The sequence below is a fragment of the Agrilus planipennis genome, unplaced genomic scaffold, assembly GCF_000699045.2.
Source record: "Agrilus planipennis isolate EAB-ADULT unplaced genomic scaffold, Apla_2.0 scaffold8, whole genome shotgun sequence".
Lineage (NCBI taxonomy): Eukaryota > Metazoa > Arthropoda > Insecta > Coleoptera > Buprestidae > Agrilus > Agrilus planipennis.
Genome location: NW_020442461.1, coordinates 3,369,591 through 3,381,395, shown reverse-complemented (window position 1 = coordinate 3,381,395; position 11,805 = coordinate 3,369,591). Strand labels below are relative to the sequence as shown.

The window sequence follows — 11,805 nt, the reverse complement described above, 5'->3', positions numbered from 1 at the left end:
TCGCTCTCCATATTTAAAAGGGCACCAACCAAAAACTACTGCGTAGAATTAATTGGAATTTTTCACACACAAGCCTTGCTATATGAGCTCTCAAAGCATATAAAAATTATACGACTTAAATGTGAAGTTGGGTGCAAAAGAATACAATTAAATCCTCTGTCGGGAAAAAAGGAAATGACTTTCCGAACAACCCTATATTTGGTAATTACAGTAAATAATTAACTAATTAACAACTTACCTTAGACATTTCCCGAGTTTTCTCCAAAATACGAAACGAGTAGATGCAAGTAGAAAATATTTTATTTAATTAATAATTAAATGCTGCATTTGTTAGATTCGTTTATTGATTAATTACTTATTTATCAAAAATGTTTTAAGCATTTGAAGAATATATTTGCAGGTACCTAATATGAGGTTTTAGGAAAATTAAGAAAAACATAAAAATTCGTAACAATTTATTCATTATATTCCATCGAAAACACTTAGCAACACGCATTAAATATTTATTTACAACTAACCAACAGTTTGATGCGGTCATTTGAGGCCCTAAATCACATCATTAATAGATAATTGCGCCATTGCCTTCGTAAATAATATCACATCTTATCGATTTAATGCGTACAGGAAGAGTCAGTTTTGTTGCGGAGTTACCTACAAAACTTGTTGTTTCAAAATAATGTAATTCGCACTATTTTTGCATAGTTGTGTTGCACTTCCACTTTTGCATCTGTAATTTTCATTTAAGTTTTGATTTCTCTCGTTTTCGATGTCCAGATGTAGGGGCAGCGTCGCTATTTGCGGCACAGTGACCGATTTCGGTAAAGTGACAAAGTTTATGTTTATTTGGATTTTACCTTCTACCCTCTTGATTCTTAATTGTTGACTTTGAAAAATTTCGATTTCTCTCAGTCTTTCGTTGTTCTCTTGCAGGAGAGACAATTCGTTGCTGTCTTTGCATTCTGTAACTGTTAAAGATCGTGTTTACATAATATAGGAAATAAAAATGAAAATTTGCGGTTTCAGTAAAAGTTCGTCACAATTCATATCTCTTGCCTTTTACTATTGCGCTTAGAATCGACTAATTTAGGCAACCCACATTATATATCATTATATAAAAATTTGCAACATTTGCGGTTTCACTAAAAGTTCGTCACAATTCATATCTCTTGCCTTTTACTATTGCGCTTAGAATCGACTAATTTAGGCAACCCACATTATATATCTCATCCGTGGCTATTGTAATTCTACGTTTTTCAATTGTTTTGTCCAGACTATTATATGTAAATTGTGGAACTCTACAAGTTAATAATTTTACTTGAATTAATCAAATTTGTACGTAAATGAAGTGCACGTGTGCAACTGAATAAATTGTTAATAAGCAGGGAACTTAACTGTGAAAATACAGCGCATACTGCATTGTTCAATCAGAAAATTCCCGGAATAGTGCATGGGAATTTACAAGTGTCCATTGCGTTTTGTTTGCATGGAATTCTACATAAATGGGGATATGTACCTACTGGTGGCGTATTATGTTCTGTATCCATAAGTATCTGCTCAAAATTAAACGGTGGTTTGTTCAGCAGCTGCTAATTCCGAAAATACGGAGTGATTAAAATTAAAAGTCAGATTTTTCCTTTTCTGTTAGACAATTTTGAGCATGAACTAATTTACTTTTTATTTTTAATATTGGCAATTCTGAGTTTGTTTTCGATATACCATACAGAAACCTAAAAAAGTTCTTCCACGTTGCAGAATTCGGTCTCGCGTCCTCCGGCGTGATAGACCTACGCTGTAACCATTCGACTTTTTACAAAATGATCTCTGAGGCGAAATTTCCAATCGTATTGCGCGGATATGTCAAAATTTTGTTGGTTTGTGTGTGAAAACATGAAGAAAACTCATTTTCTCGGAAATGAGGCCTAGCTAGATTGATTTTTAACCCCCTATATTATAAATTGCATCCCAATTGTTGAAACCGTTTTCTAGAAAGTCATTATAAGTGAAGAAACAAACGAATATATTAATATTGAAAACTATTTCGTATACGAATGAATAGTCCTTAAGAGATCTAAGTAGAATAAATTTTAATTCTGTATATTGGTCTTGGTTTGTAGGTAATCCAAATTTTTTTCCTATATTACNATATTTTCGGTTGTAAATATAAAAGCTCCCCAGAAATAACCATATAAAGGGCTCTAAAAGTTTTTATTATGACCTGAGAGTCATTTTTTTTAGAGAGTCCATTAATGCTACACCTTTGCGACTCATTTCAAATTCCACGCACGTAAAAAAGAAAAAACGAGCCATTTAATAAAAACGGTTTATTCTGTTTTCCGTTGAAGTTTTAAATAATACGAAATGTGTAAATTAATTCCTTCGCGTTATTCTACAAGGGTCAACGACTGCTTCAAGTATTTCACAAATTACTAAAACACGGAGACGCAAATGAACACAATAAAAAAGAAGGAAGCAAGAAATGCATTGACTTTTGTTTCTTTTATTTATCAAAGTAGGAATTTTTCCGTCCCATTAATGAATCTTGTTTCCTTAACTAAAACACTTTCTGTGAAATTAATTTTTTCCCACTATTGGGATCCGTCAAAGGAGGAGCCTAAAAACATGGCGCCGATTAGGGAAAATTTATCGTAGTTCCTATAGTGTACCGTGCAATTTCCAAGTTTTTGAATTACGATAAATTGATAAGTATTCGTATACGAATGAATAGTCCTTAAGAGATCTAAGTAGAATAAATTTTAATTCTGTATATTGGTCTTGGTTTGTAGGTAATCCAAATTTTTTTCCTATATTACATAAAAAAAAGCTAAAAAAGTCTGATTACGTTGCAGAGTTTGATCTCGGGCACTCCGACGTGGTAGAGCTGCGCTCTAGCCATTGGACTATTTACAAAATGATTTGAAATTTCCAGTCGTATTGCACGAGCTAGTCAAATTCTTATTGGTTTATGTATAAAGACATGTAGAAAACCAATTTTCCCAACACAAATGAGACCTAATTCTGTTAATGTTTGCTTTTAGTCGAATTCTTACCTTCTTGTGGTGGATTTTCCATGCCGATTGTGTAGTCTTTGTAGCATAGTTCGTGTAAATTTTCGGATGAATCTGTAAGGACTCGACTGTTGAGGGATATTTTGGTCCTGTCGAGTTTGTTTTTGTTGCCGATTTCGGTGGCTGCGAAGGCGGCTTGATGGATCATTTGTGCATTTTCCGAATTTGAATACTGCGGACGGCCGGAATCGGAACTGACGTGGCTATTAACTAGCGACAGTTTTCCCGACAAGGCCGAGTAACTCCTGCGTGTTACTTGGCCCTTTCTGAGGCAATTTGAGAATGTTTTCTGAAAGAAGAACGCCCGTCACACTGTATTATTTATAGATGAGTGATTAGTATCGATGGATGTGTTTATTTATTTCAATACCATTTTCTTGTAAGGCCAAACAGCTTTTGACATTGATGTATTCACATTGATCTTGTTTAGCTTTTGAAACGACTATGACTTTTTAAATGAACAGAGAGTTAATGCTACACGACACACTTTGATATATTTAATAGTGGTTTTGTATTAAATATTAATGTGAAAATTCATTCAATTTTTGTCACATCCTCGCCGAGAATCGAACCCCAGACCTTTGGATTTACACACCAATGCTCTAACCACTAAGCCACGAGAGGTAATTTATAGTGGATGAAAACTAAATGAATTTTCACATTAACATTTACTATTAACCATTATTGAACGTTACAGTATTTCATATAGTATTAATATACATAAATTAGTTTGTCGTTGGTTCATTGTTGTTGTTATCTCTTCTAGCTCAGTGGTCAGTGCATTGGCGCGTGAAGCCAAAGGTCCCGGGTTCGATTCCCGGCGAGGGTGTGATAACAGCGACACATTTTTCCTCACTAACTTGAGGTAATTTATAATGGATAAAAATTGAATCAATTTTCACATTAATATTTACGACAGAAAGTGTTACGTAGTGGTGGTATACACCAGGAAAATTTCATTTATAAGCGTTGGCATTGTTTAAAACCAGTAGGTATCGAATTTTCCTCAATTTCTGATTAGATGCGAAGCTCAAACTTTGATATCCGACAAAAAAAAATGATAGATAATTTTTAATTAACTCTGAAGTAATTTGAGGGAGGTTAAAAAAGGCGCTTTAAGAATTCGAAGCAAAGCCAGAACGTTTAAAAGTTCAACTGCTTATTTCTTTCCCTTTTGGCGGTTGTTCTCACGACGGAATTTATTAGAATTTAATTTAATTTAATTAACTAGCGCGTCGGTAGGGTTTGGAATGCGGTACTGGTACGTTTGAAAATTCAAAACTACAATTATTGCAGAAGAAATCACTTATTTTTTTGTTTGCAGATTTACCGTCGTCTAAGATTATCGTACTTCACAGAAACGGGAGAATTGGTGAGTTCCTAAAAGAAATACTTTTTGACAATTTTGCCGTTTATTCTGTTGAATTATGGTGTAAATGTTGTGACAAGTTTTCTCCTTTTTTTGTTCGGAAATGGACAGTTTCTTTTGTAAATTGAGTAAGAAAAACTGTTTAAAATCACGTACTTCCATATAGAAACAGAAGGTATCAGATTTTTTTTTTGAATTTTGTGTTCTTTTTCAATCTGTATTCACGTCAATCAATTGATAAAGAATTGTTTTGTGAAATGAAATTTTTATTGGGTCATATACACGGTGTCTCAAAATGTTCGCACTTTTATTTCTATTTTTTAATGTACCAGAAGATATACTTCCTTTGGTTAGAGCTATTAAATAAAGTAGCATCTTTTAAAAGTAATTTTCTAAATCAAATTTCGTGAAAAGCGCAGAAAACGAATCGGAAATCTGTGTGACATCATAAAGTGGAATTTCCTTGGGTTTGGAAGGTTATATTTCTTGCGGAATTCGACTGCCGAGTAAACAAATTGTAAAAAGTACGATACATAGGTATATTGTACCATAAATAGGGGTTGAGAGATCTTTTCGATAAATTGAATGCATCAAAAGTAATACTGAGTATTAGTAACGGTGACGCCAATGGAATTAAAAGAATTTCAATTCGAATTTGTTTCATAACGTATTCTAGCGCGTCTGAAAGTCGTTTATTAAACGAATGAAAGGTACTACATTGATATTTTCGGTTGTAAATATAAAAGCTCCCCAGAAATAACCATATAAAGGGCTCTAAAAGTTTTTATTATGACCTGAGAGTCATTTTTTTTAGAGAGTCCATTAATGCTACACCTTTGCGACTCATTTCAAATTCCACGCACGTAAAAAAGAAAAAACGAGCCATTTAATAAAAACGGTTTATTCTGTTTTCCGTTGAAGTTTTAAATAATACGAAATGTGTAAATTAATTCCTTCGCGTTATTCTACAAGGGTCAACGACTGCTTCAAGTATTTCACAAATTACTAAAACACGGAGACGCAAATGAACACAATAAAAAAGAAGGAAGCAAGAAATGCATTGACTTTTGTTTCTTTTATTTATCAAAGTAGGAATTTTTCCGTCCCATTAATGAATCTTGTTTCCTTAACTAAAACACTTTCTGTGAAATTAATTTTTTCCCACTATTGGGATCCGTCAAAGGAGGAGCCTAAAAACATGGCGCCGATTAGGGAAAATTTATCGTAGTTCCTATAGTGTACCGTGCAATTTCCAAGTTTTTGAATTACGATAAATTGATAAGTATTGACACAATATGTGATTGGGCTGACACAAAGCCTCGGAAAGGAAATTTCGTTGAAGGTGAGAGTGGTTTTAATGTCAATCACATTATAAAATTCGGAAATAACAAATCCGGAAGCTAGCCTTCAAATTCCGTCAAGTTTACTGCCTACTTTTTACAAACTTCGGATTTAAAAAGTGATTCACGTTATATAATTGGTGAGGTGATTCTGGGTGATTTAAGCAATATCATATCAATGACTTGCACGTGCAAAGCCGATTTAAGAGAACGTTGCAAACACATTATTGCAACTTTGTTGTATTGCAGCAGGTAGGTTCTTAACCTCAAAATACTTATATCGTATCATTAGAATTGTGTTAAATCAATTACACAGGAATAAATAATTTCTCACTTTATAATTTTAGTATGATTCTAGTTTTAAATATTAAGGTTATGGCTGATGGTAAATACTTGCTGAAATATAATCATGTGCATTAAAATGACGTGAACAAATTTTTATTCCGGAATTCACTTCTTTGATACCTACTGCTTTCATCCAAGCTTCTATTAGTTTACTTTTTTCTCTAATTTTCCGAATATATTTTTTACATATATAAAACGGTTAGTTTTTATTGGAAAGTAGTTAATGTAGGTGAAGAGTGAAGATCTATGTCTGAAGTGCTATTGCAGCTTTTCACTGAACATATTAACTTTTTATTTGATTTAACTTTAGAAGAAAACTTCGTCGACTCCATCATCAAAAAAATTTTTACCTTTTTAACGTGTTTTGTTATTTTAATAAACAATTTTACAATTTGCGTGCACAGTTCCTATGTAAATTTTTCCCTCATTCGAGTTATAAATTTTGCCACCAGATGGTGTATGCCCATTTGACGGATCCCAATAGTTTATTTCAAGTGAAATTCGTGAATACTTACACTTTAAAAATACGAAAATAATTTACGGTTGGTAGATAACATCACACTGTTAATGCGCTACATTTTAAGAAAAAAAACGAGTAAAAGAGGAACGTTAGCGGTGATGACATTAGTTTATGACGGTTGCGATGGTACGAGCATGTTTATAACATGGACGAAACGTGCATTAACGAAGGCCTTAAGGATCCGATGTGCTGACAGGACGAGAACGTGAAATGTAGACACCAAGACGCATTAGAAGGTCTTAACGGTCAAATAAGAAAGAATCAACTTTATTGATTATAAACCGTAAGGAAAATTCCTTAAACTTTGCCATCAACATACGCTTTTTGGGGTAGGTGAATACGTATGTGAGGATAATAACAAACAAAGCAAATTACCAACAAAAAGTGACCTAATCTTCTTAAAAAATATATATATGTGCAGTAAAATGTGGTTATACGTCACAAAATTGACTATAATGTTGTTGTCACATTAGTTAGAAATAAAACTGAACAAATATATATTGAATAAGTAATAAGTAGATTGAATAGCTTTTTACTCGAAGTTTTGTTGTTGTGGATTAGTTTTTTTTTATATTTTGTTATACACTATGTCTGAACAGTGCTCCAGAAAAAATAAGGGGAAGAAGGCACACGAAAAAGAAATGGAATGGGTCATCTGGAAACCATAAGGATAATGCCCCAATTGCTCCGGCAATGATGACCAGGATTACCTAGCCTGTTTGTATAAAATGGCATCGATACATGCCTTGGTGGAGATTGTACGCAAACAGAGGTAAGGAAGGAATGCACTGCCGGTAATGACACAATTAAAATTGGCCGAACCATATCACGCGGAATCCCTGACTCGGCTACTCAAACCGGGATAGTCTTTTCATCATCATCATAATAAGATCGTCAGTCCTAAGACTGGTTGGACACGCACCTTCACTCTTTCCTATCCTGAGCTAACCTTCACATTACCCTAAAATTAGAACAACCCCTATCCTTAACTATCTGCGAACAGTAATCTAATCTAGGTCTACCTCTACCCCTCCTACCTTCGTTTCCGCCTCTAATATGTCTGATTAAACCTTCGTGACTGAGAAGGTGTCCTACCAACCTATCTCGCCTATTTCTTATTGACTTCCACAGAGTTCTCTGTTCTCCTATTCTTTCTAATACCTCTTCATTTCTAACCTTTTCTAGCCACGGTATCCTCATCATTCGTCTGTAACACTACTTTTCGAACGCGTCCAACCTTTTCTTTTCCGCCGCGCCCACCATCCATGTTTCGCATCCGTACAGCTCCTAATATACACCTTTAACAATCTTTTCCGAATTTCTAAATTAACCGTTTGCAAGCATAGAACTGACTCCTTTTTAATAAAAGCGACACGATCCTGCGCTATCCTCTGCTTTATATCCCTACTACTCCTTCCGTCCTGACTTATTTGACTTCCTAGATACTTAAAATCAGTCACTTTTTGTAATTTTTCGTCTTCTATCTTTACATTCGCTCTTTCCCTACTTTTTCTTCCCTTGCATACCAGTATTTTAGTTTTACTTTTATTTATTTTCATACAATACTGTTTTGTCAATACCGCTTTTCAGTTTATTTAAATCTATATCTAACTTATTCTTGTTAGATGCTACTACTGCTATATCATCTGCAAATTTAAGCATAATAATCTTCTGCCCCTGTATATCTATCGCATGATGCCGACAGTGCATTCTCACTACACCGACCATATATAACGCCTTGTCCGCATATTTTGCGGGCGTCGTCGCGTACAATTGACCTATTTACGTACTAGCTGTTGCGACGGTCACGAGTAGGTATGTGTGTTTCGTTAGTTGACGCCATCCTGCCGAGTTGACGGCTCGTTAACTAGGGTAATTTTCATACATACATCAATCTAAAGTGGATGCAGATATCTCAAACATTTCAGAATACTAATCAGACATAGTGTAGGTACAACAATAAACAGACAAAAGTAAACAAAAAAGTATTTTATATAAAGTATGGTACCTTGAATGCTATCCTAAATTTATGCGAAAGGATGTGATACAGTAGCGGATTGATGGACGTTGAAAGGTAATAAAGGACACCGCTAACATATGTCAATGCCACGAATGTTGTTACCATCCCTTTCGACGTTGGCTGACCGTAAATTGCTAGTAGGCGCTGGGCATGGAATGGCGCCCAGCATATGAAAAATGCCACCACAACCGCAACTGTAACAAGTAAATATTAAGACACCAGCTTGTTTCGGAATAGATAGATTGCCTAATTAAGTCGACTCTAAATGCAGTAGTAAAAGGCTGGAGATATAAATTTTCTTTTGTTATAAGATTCACGCGTCTCGTTTTGTCTTTTAAATTAGTTTGTAAAACTGCAAGAGAAACATAGAGCAGACGATTTCCTTGAAGATGGTAATTCTATTTTTACGATTGTTAGACTATTTAGAAAGCTTCGTTGTCAACTTTCTAATTATTTAAATGAAACTGTAGGGCGAGGATTACTCAGTGCCTCCTCTCTTCATTTTAAATACCGAAATTTTCCGAAAAGCATCTGTTCTAATAAAAGTCAACTTCCTTGCTAATTCAGCGTTGTTGCTACATTAAACAGTGCATATATTTCGTTGTTTGTCGCACAGAATTTGTAATAAACAAGGTGGGATCATATTGTAAAAAAATTTCCGGTATTTTTTCGTCCCTAAGCCAATTATTTTTGTTTTGTTTTAAATTTGTATTATGTTTTTTTGTAAAGGCGCAGGCAATTTTTGTCATAACTCTTTAGCTTCCGACGATGTTAAAATTAGTTTGGTAGTAAACAATCTGGAATTTGGGGAGGCGGGTTTCAATGAAGTGCAAAGGAGATGGGATTTTTTACTGCAAATTGTATCGTAAAATTTTTATTATGAGGCTATTTCTTAATAAAAACAAATCATTATTTGGAGTTTGCCTGATAAACATTTGATCAAAATTTAGGCGCCGCCACTGTGAAGGCTTTCTACGCCAACTGCGCCAAACGTAATTTAATAAGTGATAAAAAAATTCGTACCTACCGAGCATTTTGACGACATGCTTCGTGGCTTGCGTTGAATGAATGCAATTGTTTTCGCGTTTATCAAAAGGCCCTGCCGCGTTGTTATCGTTCTCGCGACCGTCGACGCACACGATTGCTTGATTCTTTTTTCGCTTCAACGAAACCCGCGTCTGACATGATATCCTTTTCATCCTTATGCTTCTGCTTTTCGCGATTATTTTCGTAGATTTCCTCAGCTGAAGACCGATGCGTATGTACAATATCGTTATAACTGTCATCGGCGTGATGAAGAACACGAACGTGGAAATCTCAAACGAATGGGGAAGAATTACCCTCGTTATCTGACAGTATCTGAAACAAACCGAAAAAAGCAAAAGTTTTTTCGCATTCCTTTACCGTGGAATTGTTATCGGAAAAGCATTTAGTCCGTGGTTTCGTTTTTATTCGCGGTAAATGCACACCATTGGGTACTTACTTGTGATCTTCATCGTATGTCATTATTCCAAACGCTAACGCTTGAGGCACCGCCAGACATATCGCGAAAATCCAGATCAGAATGATGAACTTCACGGCTCTGGATAATTTCGAGAGCGTCTGCGACAAAAAGGGATGGCATATTGCCACGTATCTTTCCACAGTGAAAGCCGTTATTGTCAAAACCGTGGCGTTTGCTGACGTTTCTGCGGCAAAACTGTAAANAAGGTTGTTAAAGGTGTATGTTTGGAGCACGGCATTATACGGGTGCGAAACATGGACAGTGGGCGCGGCGGAAAAGAAAAGGTTAGAAGCGTTCGAAATGTGGTGTTATAGACGGATGATGAGGATATCGTGGGTAGAAAAGGTTAGACATGAAGAAGTATTGGAAAGAATACGAGAACAGAGGACTCTATGGAAGTCAATAAAAAATAGGCGAGATAGGTTGGTAGGTCACCTTCTTAGGCATGGAGGTCTAGTCAGAGACATATTAGAGGCAGAAACAGGAGTTAGGATGGGGTAGAGGTAGACCTAGATTAGATTACTGTTCGCAAATAGTTAAGGATGTGATTTGTTCTAGTTTTAGGGAAATGCGAAGTTTAGCTCAGGATAGGAAAGTGTGGAGGTACGTGTCCAACCAGTCTTAGGACTGACGATCTTATGAGGATGATGATCGTTAGAAGCATATTTTGTGGTGTTCTTTATTGCGAAATATAGATGACTGGCCCGTTTGACCCACATAAACATTTCTCGTAAATGTCATAATTTAATTTCTAAAATTGAACACTTCTAATTCCTCGCCCAATCGTTTCCGTTTTCTTGCAGCTGGATTCTCCAGAAAATCTATGATGTGCACTGCTGATAAGCAAATTTGTCTTTAAATATTATAGAGTCGAACATGTTCGATTTTCTAATTAGTACTTATTAGACTTCCTTAGTGTAATTTATTAAAAATTCCAATTCTTATTTGCCTTTACAGCTATTATCTAGCGATTCCTAGGAATTATTCTACGCCTGAGGCAAGTTTGAGAAAATTGGATTTTTTCCATTTAACGAACTAGTGATTGACGATACTAAGCTCATGCTTTCCCTCGCTTTTTCTTCTTTAGTGTCTTTTTCAGACTGACGCTATTATTTAATAGGATTTTAAATCTTCTTTTTCATATCACCCAAAGAGAAATTTGATTATTTTAATTTTTTTTTTATAAAAATGTTTTAAAGATACATTCATATAATATAATTTTGTACATACATCGTCACGGGTACAGAAAAGGACATAGAGTAGTACCTTTTATCCAGAAAAAGAATACTGTTCCCGAGGGATAGAAAAAAATTAGTTTTATGTGATCGTCGATTGTCTTTGACGCGTATTTAGGACATCAAAGCAAACGAAGCCGCGGGTTAAAGCTGTTAAAAGCGAAAATGTATTTGATGGAATTCCATATAAGTAAGTGTATTTTACAAGGAAAACGAAAACATTGAGAAACAATTAGTAAAACATGTGATTAGCTCCGAATGGTTGCGGGCGGGGAAGCATTAAAGTAATTAGTTAAGAATTACAAAGATGAAAACGTTCTTTGAGCTTGGATTGTCCTTATTCCCTAGCAATAAAGCACCACAGTGGAAATTTAATTCATTTGTATCCTTCTAAGTATGTATCTATA

General features: G+C 35.0%; 1 protein-coding gene across 1 annotated transcript; it reads right to left on the bottom strand.

The window, feature by feature from the left end:
* Positions 1 to 510: 510 nt before the first annotated feature.
* Positions 511 to 10,827, bottom strand: LOC108734040 (pyrokinin-1 receptor-like). The gene is made up of 6 exons (XM_025980746.1): positions 10,796 to 10,827; positions 10,143 to 10,358; positions 9,687 to 10,018; positions 8,648 to 8,853; positions 3,048 to 3,354; positions 511 to 965 (listed from the first exon to the last, which is right to left on the bottom strand). Exons 1-6 carry the CDS (start codon positions 10,825 to 10,827, stop codon positions 652 to 654), a joined length of 1,407 nt encoding a protein of 468 aa, XP_025836531.1. The 3' UTR covers positions 511 to 651.
* Between the last annotated feature and the right edge of the window lie 978 nt (positions 10,828 to 11,805).